Source organism: Myotis yumanensis, unplaced genomic scaffold (genome assembly GCF_028538775.1).
Source record: "Myotis yumanensis isolate MYYU_CA2020_CCGP unplaced genomic scaffold, mMyoYum1.0.hap1 SCAF_3, whole genome shotgun sequence".
Taxonomy (NCBI): domain Eukaryota; kingdom Metazoa; phylum Chordata; class Mammalia; order Chiroptera; family Vespertilionidae; genus Myotis; species Myotis yumanensis.
The window spans coordinates 161,839,601-161,852,530 of NW_027223754.1; the positions used below are offsets into that span (position 1 = coordinate 161,839,601).

The 12,930-nt window shown below is 39.8% G+C and overlaps 1 protein-coding gene across 7 annotated transcripts in view; it reads left to right on the forward strand.

Annotated features, from left to right (window-relative positions):
- Positions 1-474: 474 nt before the first annotated feature.
- The window catches only part of LOC139007081 (cyclic AMP-dependent transcription factor ATF-7), a 109,364-nt gene continuing 96,908 nt past the window's right edge, over positions 475-12,930 (forward strand). For 3 of the 7 annotated variants that reach the window (XM_070410105.1, XM_070410107.1, XM_070410109.1), the window contains exon 1: positions 475-569. Coding sequence is in view for 2 of the 7 variants with exons in the window: in XM_070410104.1 (XP_070266205.1) it covers positions 786-897 (112 nt within the window). In the remaining 5 variants the exon portion in view is untranslated. Of the gene's footprint in view, positions 570-590; positions 898-12,930 lie in introns of those variants that run through there. The other 4 variants (XM_070410104.1, XM_070410103.1, XM_070410106.1 and 1 more) reach the window with 4 other exon arrangements.

A 12,930-nucleotide genomic window follows, 5' to 3' on the forward strand; every position in this document is an offset into this window, starting at 1 on the left:
TATGGCCACAGCGACGCTACTCTACGTGCAAAGAAGAAAATGCAACTACTCGGCTGTTTGGAACCCCGAATCCCTTGTGTACCTGCCTCAGGTTTTTCCTCCACCTTTTTCTTTTTAACAGCTTTATTCAGGTATAATCTTGTCTCAGTTTTTAAAATGCGTTCCTTTGGAATAATCTCATTCCCTAGAAAATTTACTTCACTTTTTGGGTCTCCACTTCTCCAGGCACCTGTAAGGATTCCTTTTTCTTTTCCTTTCCCCCAACGTTTCGCAACCGGACACGTGTGATCTGTGTGTCCCGAACTCGTTCAGCCTGGCTCCCCAGACCTGCCCACTAAAAGCCTGGCCCCTACATCTTCCCGGAGCCCCGCCCCTCGGCCCCTTTCCAATTCAGGCCCTTCGGATCTCGCCCTTCCTCCACCCCCCCACCCCCCCATATCTCGCGAGAGATGAGCGCGCCTGGCCGGACGAGAGGAAAGTATCAGCTCCGCTGAGGGGGGGAAGAAGGAGCTGGAGACAGATTGTGGGACCGAGCGCGGGCGGGCGGGAGGCGACGGAGCTGCCAGCGGGTGAGTCCTGTTAACATTAACTAGCCCATGATGGGACGAGAGTCTCTCCTTCAACCCTGACCAGTCCCAGTCTCCCAGGCCGGGGTCTCCCCTCCTAGGTGTGTTGGACGGGGGCGCTGAGGCGGTGGCCGGGCCCTGTCTGAGGAAGAGGGTGGGGCATGGGCTAACGCTGGCCAATAAGAGAGAAGGAAGTAAGATTGGCGGCGATAAACACTAATGGGAGATCGTCTTTACCTTGCGGAGTGCCGCCCCTCTTTCCCTCCTCCCGCCTCCTTCCTTTGGGGGGGAAGGCGGGGCCAGAGGCCTGAAGTGTGGGGAGAACTTGGGGGTAAGTAGCCCCGGGGGGCACAGGGCGTGGCAAGAAGAGGGGAGTTGAATCCTGAGGGATTGGAAGTGTAGTAGTGTAGCCTACGGGAAGGATCCTGGGATTGGGGTGGAATGGGAGAAAGGGGAGGGGTGCTAAACTGGCTTCTGAAAGAGTGGGGTTAGGGACTTGGCATTGGAAGAAGCTGGAGGTAATAGGCAGAAGGTAGGGATGAGTAGGTGAAAACATGGCAGTAAGTGAGCCTGGAAAGATAGGTAGGGTTTAGTCATTGGAAATGAGAAGCATGGCATTTCGATTGAATTATAAAGAAGAATATCAGGGACATGGTATCAGGAAAAGTATAGATTTGGAAAAAATTAAGTGAATGAGTTTAGGACGACTTACATAGTGTTGGGCTTGGTAGCCAAAAGACTGCACTTTGAGAAGGGTATGGGGGACTCCAGAGGTGAAAGGGAGGTGTTTGGAAAGGAGGCGGCTGATGTATACAGGTTTTGAATGTAGCTATCAGAAAAGACTTGGGTACTGTGTTAGGGCTTTTGGTGGGTATGACATCCAGTCTGGTGATCAGCCTGCAAGAATGCTGGATAGGGGTTGAGAAGGATAAGAAAAAAAAGAACACTTTTCATCACTTCTACTCTGATTTCCTTTTTCCCTCTCTAACTGTTCCCACATTTAATCTCTTCCTAACTCGGGGGTGGGGGCCTGGGACGGAAGCAGTCCAAGTCGGAGTCCCAGAAGGAGTTATCTGTTGCTCGAATTGCTTGTTTATGTTCTCTGAGGAGGGTGTTTACTACCCAGAGCACCTCCTACCCAAATTCCCATGTTGCTACTTTCCTAACTTTAAAAGTTTGTTTTCTCCTTAGTGGGTGTTTTAGTATTTCTGAAGGTTGTGTCATAAGTGAAGGTTTGTGGGAGTGTGCACAGTTTTCTCCGCAAGCCCACTTGATCCCTATGTTTAAAAACTTTGCAATAGTGTAAGTAATTTCTGTAGAGACATTAGTCTTTATAGGTTTTCTAAGCACAGAGAAATATACTAAACTGAAGTTTGTTTTGTTAAATATGTCTCACCTACTCATATTCTTTAAGAGTTGTTAAATGGATGGTTGCAGTTTTAATTAGCTTATGTGATATATTTTTAAATGGTGTAAATAAAATGGACACATATTTCAGGAAAGTGAAAAATTTCAGTTTCTTCCTTTGTGTCCAGACTCAGAAGCTAAATATATGTCACTATATCTTAGGGCAAGGGTTGGGGAAATCAAACACAGTTTGTACTTAAACATGGAGGATGTAAGGTAAGTGGAGGCTATTACGAAATGTAACATGTCTGTAAGGAAAGAAACTGAAAAGTTTGGCAGCTATACTAAGTAGTCTTACCAGTTCTTAATTCTGTACAGAATAATGACAAGCCTTTGCTCTTTGTTTGATAGTTGTGTATTATTTAATGATGAATTGGACTAATATAGCCAATTGGACTAATAACTACTTTATTAATACATATATTTATCTTTTACATTCCTTCTCTTCTCCTTTTACTTTTAAAAAAAATATTTTTATTGATTTCAGCGAGGAGGGGAGAGGGAGAGAGAGTTAGAAACATCAGTGATGAGAAAATCATTGATCGGCTCCTCCTACTAGGGATTGAGCCCACAACCTGGGCATGTGCCCTTGACTGGAATCAAACCTGAGACTCTTCAGTCCCCAGGCATACGCTCTATCCACTGAGCTAAACCAGCTAAGCCGTCATCTTTTACTTTTGAGAAGCAAATTAATAGCTGAAATACTGTTAAAGCTGTTATGTGAAGAGAAATCAGAGTATGTTGTTTTGTATTAACCTTTGGTTTTCAGCTACCATTTGAAGCTTTTTCTCTTGGCCAGGAAGTCGCCCATACAGCACACTGAGACCAATTGATTCCTGATCCTTCAGCATTACTTAACTGAATTTGGTTCCAGTATTTCGCATTCAGAGCATTACTATTAGAGATTCAGACATTTTCACAGTTTGCCTGGCGATAGCACACAAAAATATCCAACAAAATAGCAAAGCCCTTGTTTTAGTCTTCCATCCTAGAATTTGTGATGGCTTTGACTTGGGCACTGTTAAATGCAAGATTTGTTTTTCCCATTTCCCATTAGTGTTAGCAGAAAGTTAGAGAGTGCTCATCCTTAAATTTGTGAATCAAGGGTACCATCCCATGATAGTTCCAGTGTTGTAATTAGTAAGCATTTTTCTTTATTATGGATTTTAAATATTAATGGATATCATTACTGTATCTCCGTTCTTTTTCCTCTCCCTACTTTCAACCCAAAATGGAAATAGTTTTTTAAACAAATTCTTAAGCTACTACTTTGCCTCAAGTAAAGTCCCTGGCTCTGTCTGAACACAGCTGCTCTGAAGTTCTCACAAGTTATTGTTTTGTACATGTCAAGACTGAGTTTTTCCTAGGCTGCAGTAGGAGGGAGTCAATGTTACAGCACCCTCCTATCCACGTCTGATAAGGAGGAGCCTTCTCCTTGTGAGGAAGTTTTGGGTGGAGCAAATAGCATTGCCATATAAATATCTAATAAAGACAACTCTCTTTGTGGGACTAGTTGGCAGGCTGGAGTATAATTGTCCCTTATTTCTTGATAAACTAAAGTTAAGGTGCAGATGTTTCTTTAAGAAAAACAAATGCAGTATTCATTTAAAAAGAAGAAGCATTAATTTCTTTTGTTGTTGGTTTCTCTGAAAATGGTACTGATTTTAGAGTTCATGAAAAGTTTTCCATTTCTTTAGAAACATGTGAAAGAAAGCAGTTCTAAGTTTCTCATTTTTCAACGGTGCCTTCCTTCCTCTTAACAGACTTATTTTGGGATTAAGTATATTCATGAAATGTGAAAAGGCATCATATTTGGAATCCCTGCAGCATAGTCTTTTACCTTCCGAATGCTACAAGACAAAGGTCCCCACTTCACAGATTCCCTGTTCCATTTTGGAACTCTACTTTTAGAACATTCTTTACATTGTGCTGAAGCTCTTTAATTCTGCCATCTCAAGCTACAATAAATAAACCTAATTGTCAGCATGGCAGTCCTTCAAATATTTGATGACAGTTATGTCTTGTTAGGCTTCTGTTACTGGGATAAATATCCCAAGGTCTTTCAGCTATTCCTTAAATGACATTTTTAATCAAGTTCAGGCTCCTCATGAACTTAGTTGCCTAAGTTTTTAGGGCTTCTTGTCTAGGTCTGAATATAACATCTAAGATATCTGATCAGTAAAAGTACAGGGGAGAGTGGCCTCTTTTTAAAATTGAACTCTATACCTCTATTTTTAAAGCCTAAGATCACATTAATTTGTATAATTGATTTTAAATATATATATTTTTTTATTGATTTCAGAGAGGAAGGGAGAGGGAGAAAGAAATAGAAACATCAATGATGAGAGAGAATCATTGATTGGTTGCCTCCTACATGCTCCCTACTGGGGATTGAGCCAGCAACCTGGGCACATGCTCTGATCTGGAATCAAACCGTGACCTCCTGGTTCATAGGTCGATGCTCAACCACTGAGTCACGCCACCTGGGTGTGTAATTGATTTTTTAAATGTAATTGAAGACTTTACATTGATCCCAGTAACTGTCATCTTGTTGGTTTTGGTTTATTGTTTTAGCTTGATAATGTTATTTAGCCTCTTGGGCATTCCTCATATTTTTGTATCGATAGACAAATGTGATAAACATGACTCCTATGGTATATGTTTTCTAAATTTATTTTTTATTGTTGACAGTATTACAGATGTCCTAACACCTAAGTTTTTGTTTTGGGGCACTGGTAAAATATATAAGGGTGAAGCAGTGCTTTAACATCAGCATACTATCAATAGGTTGATATTAATCCATTAATCAGTCTTTTGGATAAAATTCATTTATGAATCCACCTACTGTTTTATCACCTAACCTGTATTTCTTATGAAGTAGTAAGAGTTGTCCTGTTGTAATCTAAATATATTCTATTTCTGGGCATATACCTGAGCTCCTTGGCTAGAGACCCTGTTAAAAAAAGAAAATGAAGTTAGACATGAGTTACTATTTTGCCATCTTATGCTAATGTTTATAGATCACTGCATTACTTGCCAGTTGTGTAAAGCCATCTACTGAATAATTCATTTTATAATCTTCTTGGTAAACAATATTTCATCAGTCTATAATTTCTGGACTCTACCTTCCCTGCCCCCTATTTTTTTCAAGTATGTTTTCCCCCAATTTCCAAGACTTCTGGTTCTGCTTCCTTTTTTTGTTTAAATTAATATAGAATAATTAGCAGTGTTTTCTTTATAATTGTATGCTTTTTGTCATCAGATGAAATTCTGTTTTAGAAACTATTTTAGGACAAAATGCTATTCCCTGAACATTTTAAGTTACATATTAAAGAATTAAACTATTGTCCACATAACAGTTGTATTATGGTTTTCCATAATGTTGACATCTCCAATTTAGACCTAACTTTTCATTTTCTGTTTGGAATAAAAACTTGTACCACCTGTAAAAAATACACATATATACACATACATGTAATTGCCATTTATAATTATATAATTTATTGGTGTGGTGGTCTGTATTTGTCACAGTATGTGCTGTAGGTGAAATGGTACTACAAATAAAATAGAACATCAGAAGACATCTCTAGGGACTAAGACTTTATGTTGACAGCCATCAACTTTTCTATGTGTTAATTTTAGACCTGATAGTTGAATTTATGTTTGAGTAATTTAGCTGATAAATGCATTGCTAAAGCACCTTCCTCTTTGGGAGTTTTAATTTTTACTTTCGTTTTTAGAAAATTGCAAATTGTGAGTGTAAGTGTTCATGTGGAATAAAGTAACATGCTGTTAGGGAATGCTTTACATTTTCTTTTGATACCTTCTCATCCATCTGAGATTGTTCAGTTATGAGTTCTCCTGGAAAGTAGAGGGATGGACATGATGACCTCTCAAGGTCCTTTCCAGTCCAAACATTCATAAATAGAAGCTCATCTCAGGGAACTTACTATTGAAGAATCAGGAAGAAAAATGGACTGTAAAGAAAATAAAATTAAAATGGTTCTACTGACCCAGTGGGAATGGATAAACAAAAAGTAAGGAACATAAATAGCAATAAATAATAACTCTTAAGCCAAAAAACAGAACAAAAAGTCAACACCAACAACAAATATTTTTGCATTGGATTGTTTCATGTCTTAAAATATTTTATTATGACATTTTCTCTTTAGAATTTCCCTGGTGGACACTTTCTGTTGAAAGAATGTTGTTTTTCTGTTAAATCATAGTATTTGGCTTCCTTTCCTTCACTTGTTTGTCCTTTTGTTTAGAAACTTTTAAAATCTGAATATACTCACTGTCTGTATGTAATGAAAGAAAATTCAGTTCAGTTTGAAAGTAAACATACTGTATGGCTTCTTTGGAAAGGAAGGATGAAGTGTTACAATTCAGGAAAGGTTTTATGAAGAGATAAATTTATCTAATTTCTAAAACCTTGTAGGCAGACATCTAGGAAAGAGTCCCAACTAAACCAAAGGTGAGTTACTGCATTAGTCTTATGAGCAATATAATGACACTTATATGGAAACAAAACTCATTATAAACACATGAATTTAACTTTGTTAGTTTTTTTTCATCTAATTTTAATCCTAAGTGTTCTCATACATTTGAAACCCAACTGTGCAAAAAGTTTCTCTTTTCTATTCAATACTGCATGTATCCTTAATAAATATCAATTTATGAAAGTCTAACAGGAACCAAGATTTAGCTTAAAAAGTCACTTTTGAGCTTGTGGCTTGGGCCTCTGTGGGAACAGTACTGTTTTATCGTAGTCCTACCTTCCCAAAAAATCTTAACTTGCTTTCTTTGAGTAGAATTACTTACTAATATCTTATTATATGGTATAGTGCTTCTTTCTGACATAGTGGACAAAGGAATCTTACATACTAAATTAGCCAAATTTTATTTGGGGCTTAAAATTCATGCAGTAGAAAAATTACTATTTTTTTTCAGATAAAAATAGAGCATAACCATTCTTTTTGAAATAGGAATAAGCCTGACTATATTATAAAAAGAGGATGATTTATTGAATATAACATATAATTGCTGTAAATGATTTGTGTTGGCATCAAATTTCTTGCCAGTAATGTTTATTTAAGCTTTATCAAACTTGGGTAACACCATGTTGGTTTTCTTTAGCATGGTATTTCTGGTACTAACATGTCTCTTCGAGCGCCATTTCCTCTTATTTTTTATATGTTTTAATTTATTTTAAAGAGAGAGGAAGGGAGAGAGAGAGAGAGGGAAAAAGAACATTGACGTGAAAAACATTGATCTGCTGCCTCCTGCATCCCTCCCCTATTGGGGATCAAACCCACAACTCAGGCATGTGCTCTGACCAGGAATGGAACTGGTGACCTTTTGGTACATGGGACGATGTTTAACCAAATGAGCCACATCAGCCAGGGCTAGCCTCATTTTCTTTTTCTTTTTTAAAGTTTTTTGTTGTTGTTGCTGTTAATCCTCAACCAAGGATATATTTTCCATTTATTTTTAGAGAGAGTGGAAGGGAGGGTAGGAGGGAGAGAAAGTGCGAGAGAGAGAAATATTGTTGTGAGAGAGAGACACATTGATTGGTTGCCTCCTACATGTGCCCTGACTGGGCCAGGGATTGAACTTGCAAACCAGGTACATGACCTTGACTGGGAACTGAACCCATGACCCTTTGGTGTGTGGGCCCATGCTCTAACCAGAGAGCCACACCGGCCAGGGCTTTTTTTTTTTTTTTTTTAGTTTTGGTCAAGCAGTAGTTTGCTAGTATTTATGCATCTGTGTTTGGGACTGTTGAAAGTTAATCAGTGAGCATAGGAATACCCCAAATAGATCACTGTGTTGCCAGTATGTGGGCAGTCTTAGAAAAGATTTTGTTAAATTGATTTTAGAGAGAGAGGGAGGGAAAGGGAGAGAAACATTGATATGAGAGAGAAGCATCAATCAGCTGCCTCCTGCACACTCCTTACTGGGGATCCAGCCCACAACCTGGGCATGTGCCCTGACCAGGAATTGAATCAGCAATCTTTTGGTGCACGGTGGACGCCCAACCAACGGAGCCACACTGGCCAGCGCAAGTCCATGAAGATTTCTAACCTATCTTTAAAGATTGGTATTTTAAGGTTGATTAGTATTGGTTTATTGCTTTAGAGATCCTACTTTATCTGAAAATGAATAGGAAAAAAACTGAAACACATTAGATTTTGACAGCTTACCAATTTCCAGGAATTTTTCTGTTTTTAAAATGCATATTGAGGTCAAACATAGGTATGATGTTCTCTATTTCTAGCTCTGCTTCTGCTGTCACTTTAGCAAGTGGTTGCTTCTTTGTTTTTGCTTTATTAGCTTTTCTGAGGATAGTTCAAAAATAGTTCCTTGAATCCTCCAAAAGCCTAGAGAGATAAAAACTTCTACTCAAGTAGTTGGTTGTATGAAGCTGCTTCCAGATAGGTTCTAAACTTTGGCCATGTGTTGCCTAAGTTATGACTCAGCCTAATTCTCACTTCCATCTGTTTTTTGTCATTTGCTACAAAACTATTTGGTCTAGTTAATCTGGGTCCTTTCTTTGAAACCTGTTCCTGCATGTCTGAGCCTGAAATTCAAAATTAATTTCAACCTGCTCTTTGATTGATCAATCCAGGGTACTCTACTGTTTCTGTATTTCTTAAAGCAGTGGGTTTCCAACTTCTTTTGGTCCTAGAATCCACCCCTTTTTCTTCTTAAAAATTAATTGAAGACTCCAAAGAATTTTTGTTTATCTTGGTTATATCTATTGATATTTAGTATATCAGAAGTTAAAGTGGACAAATTTTAGAAATAGAAATTTATTTTAAAATAACATAAATAACAATAGTTTCCAAAAGATTTAAGGGAAGAGCTTTAAATCTCTTTAATGTCTGACTTAATAGAAAACAGCAGGATTCTCATATCTGCTTCTGCATTCAGTTTGTTATGATATGTTGTTTTGGTTGAAGTATATGAAGAAACCGTGGGCTCAGACAGATATGTAATAGGAAAAGAAAAGGTTCTTTTTCAGATAATTATAGATAGTCTTTATTTTTTGATACTACACCAAAACTTGAAAAGTGATAGTTTGTTAAAGGTTAGATGTGTAAAATCAAAAACTGTATCTGTGAACTTTTGATACTCTGTTGTACTAAAATGCATTGGACATGCCTGGGTTGCAGATCAATCCCCAGTAGGGGATGTGCAGGAGGCAGCCAATCAGTGATTCTCTCTCATCATTGATGTTTCTATCTCTTTCTTCTCTGAGATCAATAAAAATATATAAAATGTATTGGGCCCGGCAGATGTGGCTCAGTTGGTTGAGCATGGACCCATGCACCAAGAGGTCCCAGGTTTGATTCTCAGTCAGGGCACATGCCTAGGTTGCAGATTTGATCCCCAGTAGAGGGATTCGCTGTGGAGGAGGCGGCTGATCTATGTTTTTATCTCTCCCTTCCTCTCTTTCTAAAATCAACAACAATAATAAAACATATTTAAAATGCATTGGCATGCCTTGCCCTTTAAGTAGATCTTTAGCCATGTATGATTTAAACACCCGTGAACGTTCTGAAAGGGATCAATAGGGATCCCTGGAGCTCACTTTGAGAATTATTTTATAGTACCAAACTTGAAAAATAGAGCTTCTTACCATACAGAAGGACTATAAGCTCTCTATTTTAGTGCTTCTCAAAGGGTGTCAGAATTACCCAAGGCGATAATTCTCTGAAGCCAAAGCCCAATGAATATAGGAGGCCTAGGAATCTGTTTTTTAATGAGGTGCTAGGTGAATATGCTAAATATTCAGAACTAGGGTTAATTGTTTAAAAACATCTTTATTTTTTTAAATATATTTTTATTGATTTCAGAGAGGAAGAGAGAGTTAGAAACATCAATGATGAAAGAGAATCATTGATTGGGCCTCCTGCACTCTCCTCAGTGGGGATTGAGCTTGCAACCTGGGCATGTACCCTTGACTGGAATTGGACTGGGGACTCTTCAGTCTACAGATCGATGCTCTAGCCACTGAGCCAAACTGGCCAGGGCTAGGGTTAATTTAAATTAACCACATTTTAAGAAAACATAATTTCTGAATTTTGAAAAATTAAATAATTTAGTAATTGTCACATTATCAAAGTTTTTATTGCCCAACCAGTGTGGCTCAGTGGTTGATTGTTGACCTGTGAACCAGGAGGTAACTGTTCTATTCCCAGTCAGGGCTCATGCCTGGATGCTGGCTCCATCCCCAATAGGGGGTGTGCAGGAAGCAGCCAATCATATGATTTTCTCTCATCATTGATGTTCCTATCTCGCTCTTCCTCTCTGAAATCAAAAAAATATATTTTTAAAAAATAAATTAAAATCCTTATTAACAAAATATACACTCTAACATTTGTCATAATTGGGATATCTTAATTAACCATGTATTTTAATTAATAACAGTATAAATACCAGTAGTTGGCAACTAAGGCCAGATAGTAAATATGTTAGGCTTTGTAGGCATGAGGTCCCTGTTTAAAACTACTAAACTCTGCCACTGTAGCACAAAAGTAGTCATAGACAGCATGCAAAGAATAAGTGTGGCTGTGTTCTCATAAAATTATATTTATGAACACTAAAATTTGAATTTCATGTAATTTTTACATGTCACAAAATATTCTTTTGATTTCTTTAATCATTTAAAAATGTAAAAACCATTCTTAGGGGAAAAGGTCATAAACACAGAGCATACGCTGCCTGTGGGAAATTTTGGGTAGTTCCAGATCACAGTCTGCATCCCCACTGTGCTATTGAGCAGCCTATGGATTTCACATTTACTTTGTGAGACTCACTTTTATCTGTTACTTGAAGTCAATAAATTACAACGCAAAGTGTTTATGAAAGAGTTTAATAAAACAATGAGCAACAAATTCAAAGTCGCAGGGTAATTTGTGAAAAATTTGAGATACCTTTCACTAAGGTCTCTTTGCCCAGGTAATAATCTGGTAGTAACAAGAACTCAGAGCAAAAACAAAAAAAAAATTTCCTCCTAAATTTCTCCAACTTGGCTCAACATGATTTGCATTAGAATTAACCACTGGAAAGAGACCTATGATTTATCAAGGTTAAGAACAGCTGGTCACCCCCATAAAACAAACAAACAAACAAACAAAAAAAACCATTCTTAGCTTGTGGGCCATACACAAACAGATGGCCAACTAGATTTGGCCTATGGGCTAAAGTTTGCCAATCCTTTATTTATTTATTTATTTAAATTTTTAAAATTTTGTTTTATTTCTTAAAGTATTACAAAGAGTATTACAGATGTCTCCTTCCCCCCTGCCCCTTGACATTCCCCCAGCCTCCCCTACCCCCCAGTGTCTTGTGTTCATTGGTTATTCTTATCTGCATGCATACAAGTCCTTCGGTTGATCTCTTACCCGCCCCCAACCCTCCCCAGGCTTCCCACTGTAGTTTGACAGTCTGTTCAATGCTGCTCTGCCTCTGTATCTATTTTTGTTCATCAGTTTATAATGGTCTTTATTATCCATAAATGAGTGAGATCATGTGGTATTTTTCTCGGCTTCCCAGGGGCCGGCGCAGCCTCGCAGGGGCTGGCGCAGCCTCTCAGGGGCCATCTCAGCCTCACAGGGGCTGGGGCAACCTCACAGGGGCCATTTCAACCTCTCAGGGGCCGTCTCAGCCTCACAGGGGCCGTCTCAGCCTCGCAGGGGCCGTCTCAGCCTCGCAGGGGCCATCGCAGCCTCGCAGGGGGCGCCGCATCCCACGTTGGGGGTGAAGGTGCGAATCAGAAGCTCCTCTCGCTGTCTCTCCTGCTGCTCCCTTGCATATTGCCAATGCTGGAAGTTTCTGAGAGCAGTCTGCAGGTGCTGGACATCATACATTAACTGGTCAACATGAAGTTTGGCATTCTGTCTTTTGTTGGGCAGCTCCTTGCTGGGCAAAATCTCCAGGCGTTCTTGGTGGCTGAATATCTGGTATGCTTGCTTGGATTTCGTTTTCTACTAAGTGCACAGACTGCTTGTCTGCCATCTCCCAGCGTCCCATGTGAGAGTGGATCTGGTGGACCTGCTTGTGCGTTTGTTGGTACAGCGGTTCCATGTTGCCGGCCCAGCCGGGTCCAGCTCCGGCTTCCTCTGAACCTAATTCTGCTTCTTGAGTGTGTCCCTTATGTATGCAAGGAGTTGACATCTACAGTTTTTTGGGTTAGGCTGCAAAAGCGCAGGTGGTTCCTTATGTGCCACTGGCACAGCTTGGGTGGGGATGTAAATTGAGTAGGGCGGGGTCTCCGGGAATCACCGGGGCGGAGCAAAGAGCAATGGCGTCTCCGCGACTCCTCGCCTTTCCGCTACTCTGTGTCTCAGCGTCCCCGAGTGCCGGCGAGCAGCTCCGTGAGAAAGCCACCCTCGCTCTCCGACCTGCTGCAAGGCCGTCCTGCCTCTCCCCATAGGGGTCTGGGACCTCAGGATCCGCCCCAAACAAGCTCAGTGGATTCGAGAGTTTGTAACCCCTTCCGATTGAAAAAAACCGCCCATCCAGTTGCAGCCCCCCTGGTGCTTGACTCCGTACCTCCGTTCTTGGCGCCTCTGTACATCCTACTCAGTCTCAATGCTCTTCTTTCTTTCCTTCCAGTTTCCTTCCACTGGGCCAGCTTTCCCATGGTTCTGAATGATAGCTGTTTGTCTTATAGTTGGTAGTTTCAATGTTGTTGTGGGAGGCAGCACGCACAGGTCTGTACCTTATGCCGCCATCTTGGTTCTCCCCCGCCAATCCTTTATTTAGACGATAACTGGATTATTAATTTCCCAGTTATAGTCTAAATCAGTGGTTGCCAACCTTTTGGACCTCATGGACCACAGTGGTCCATGGGCCACCAGTTGGTGACCACTGGTCTAAATAGAGGGAGCCAACCTATCAGTGTTTTTCAATGTTTATTATAGTGAAATGGACTTAATTTTAAAAC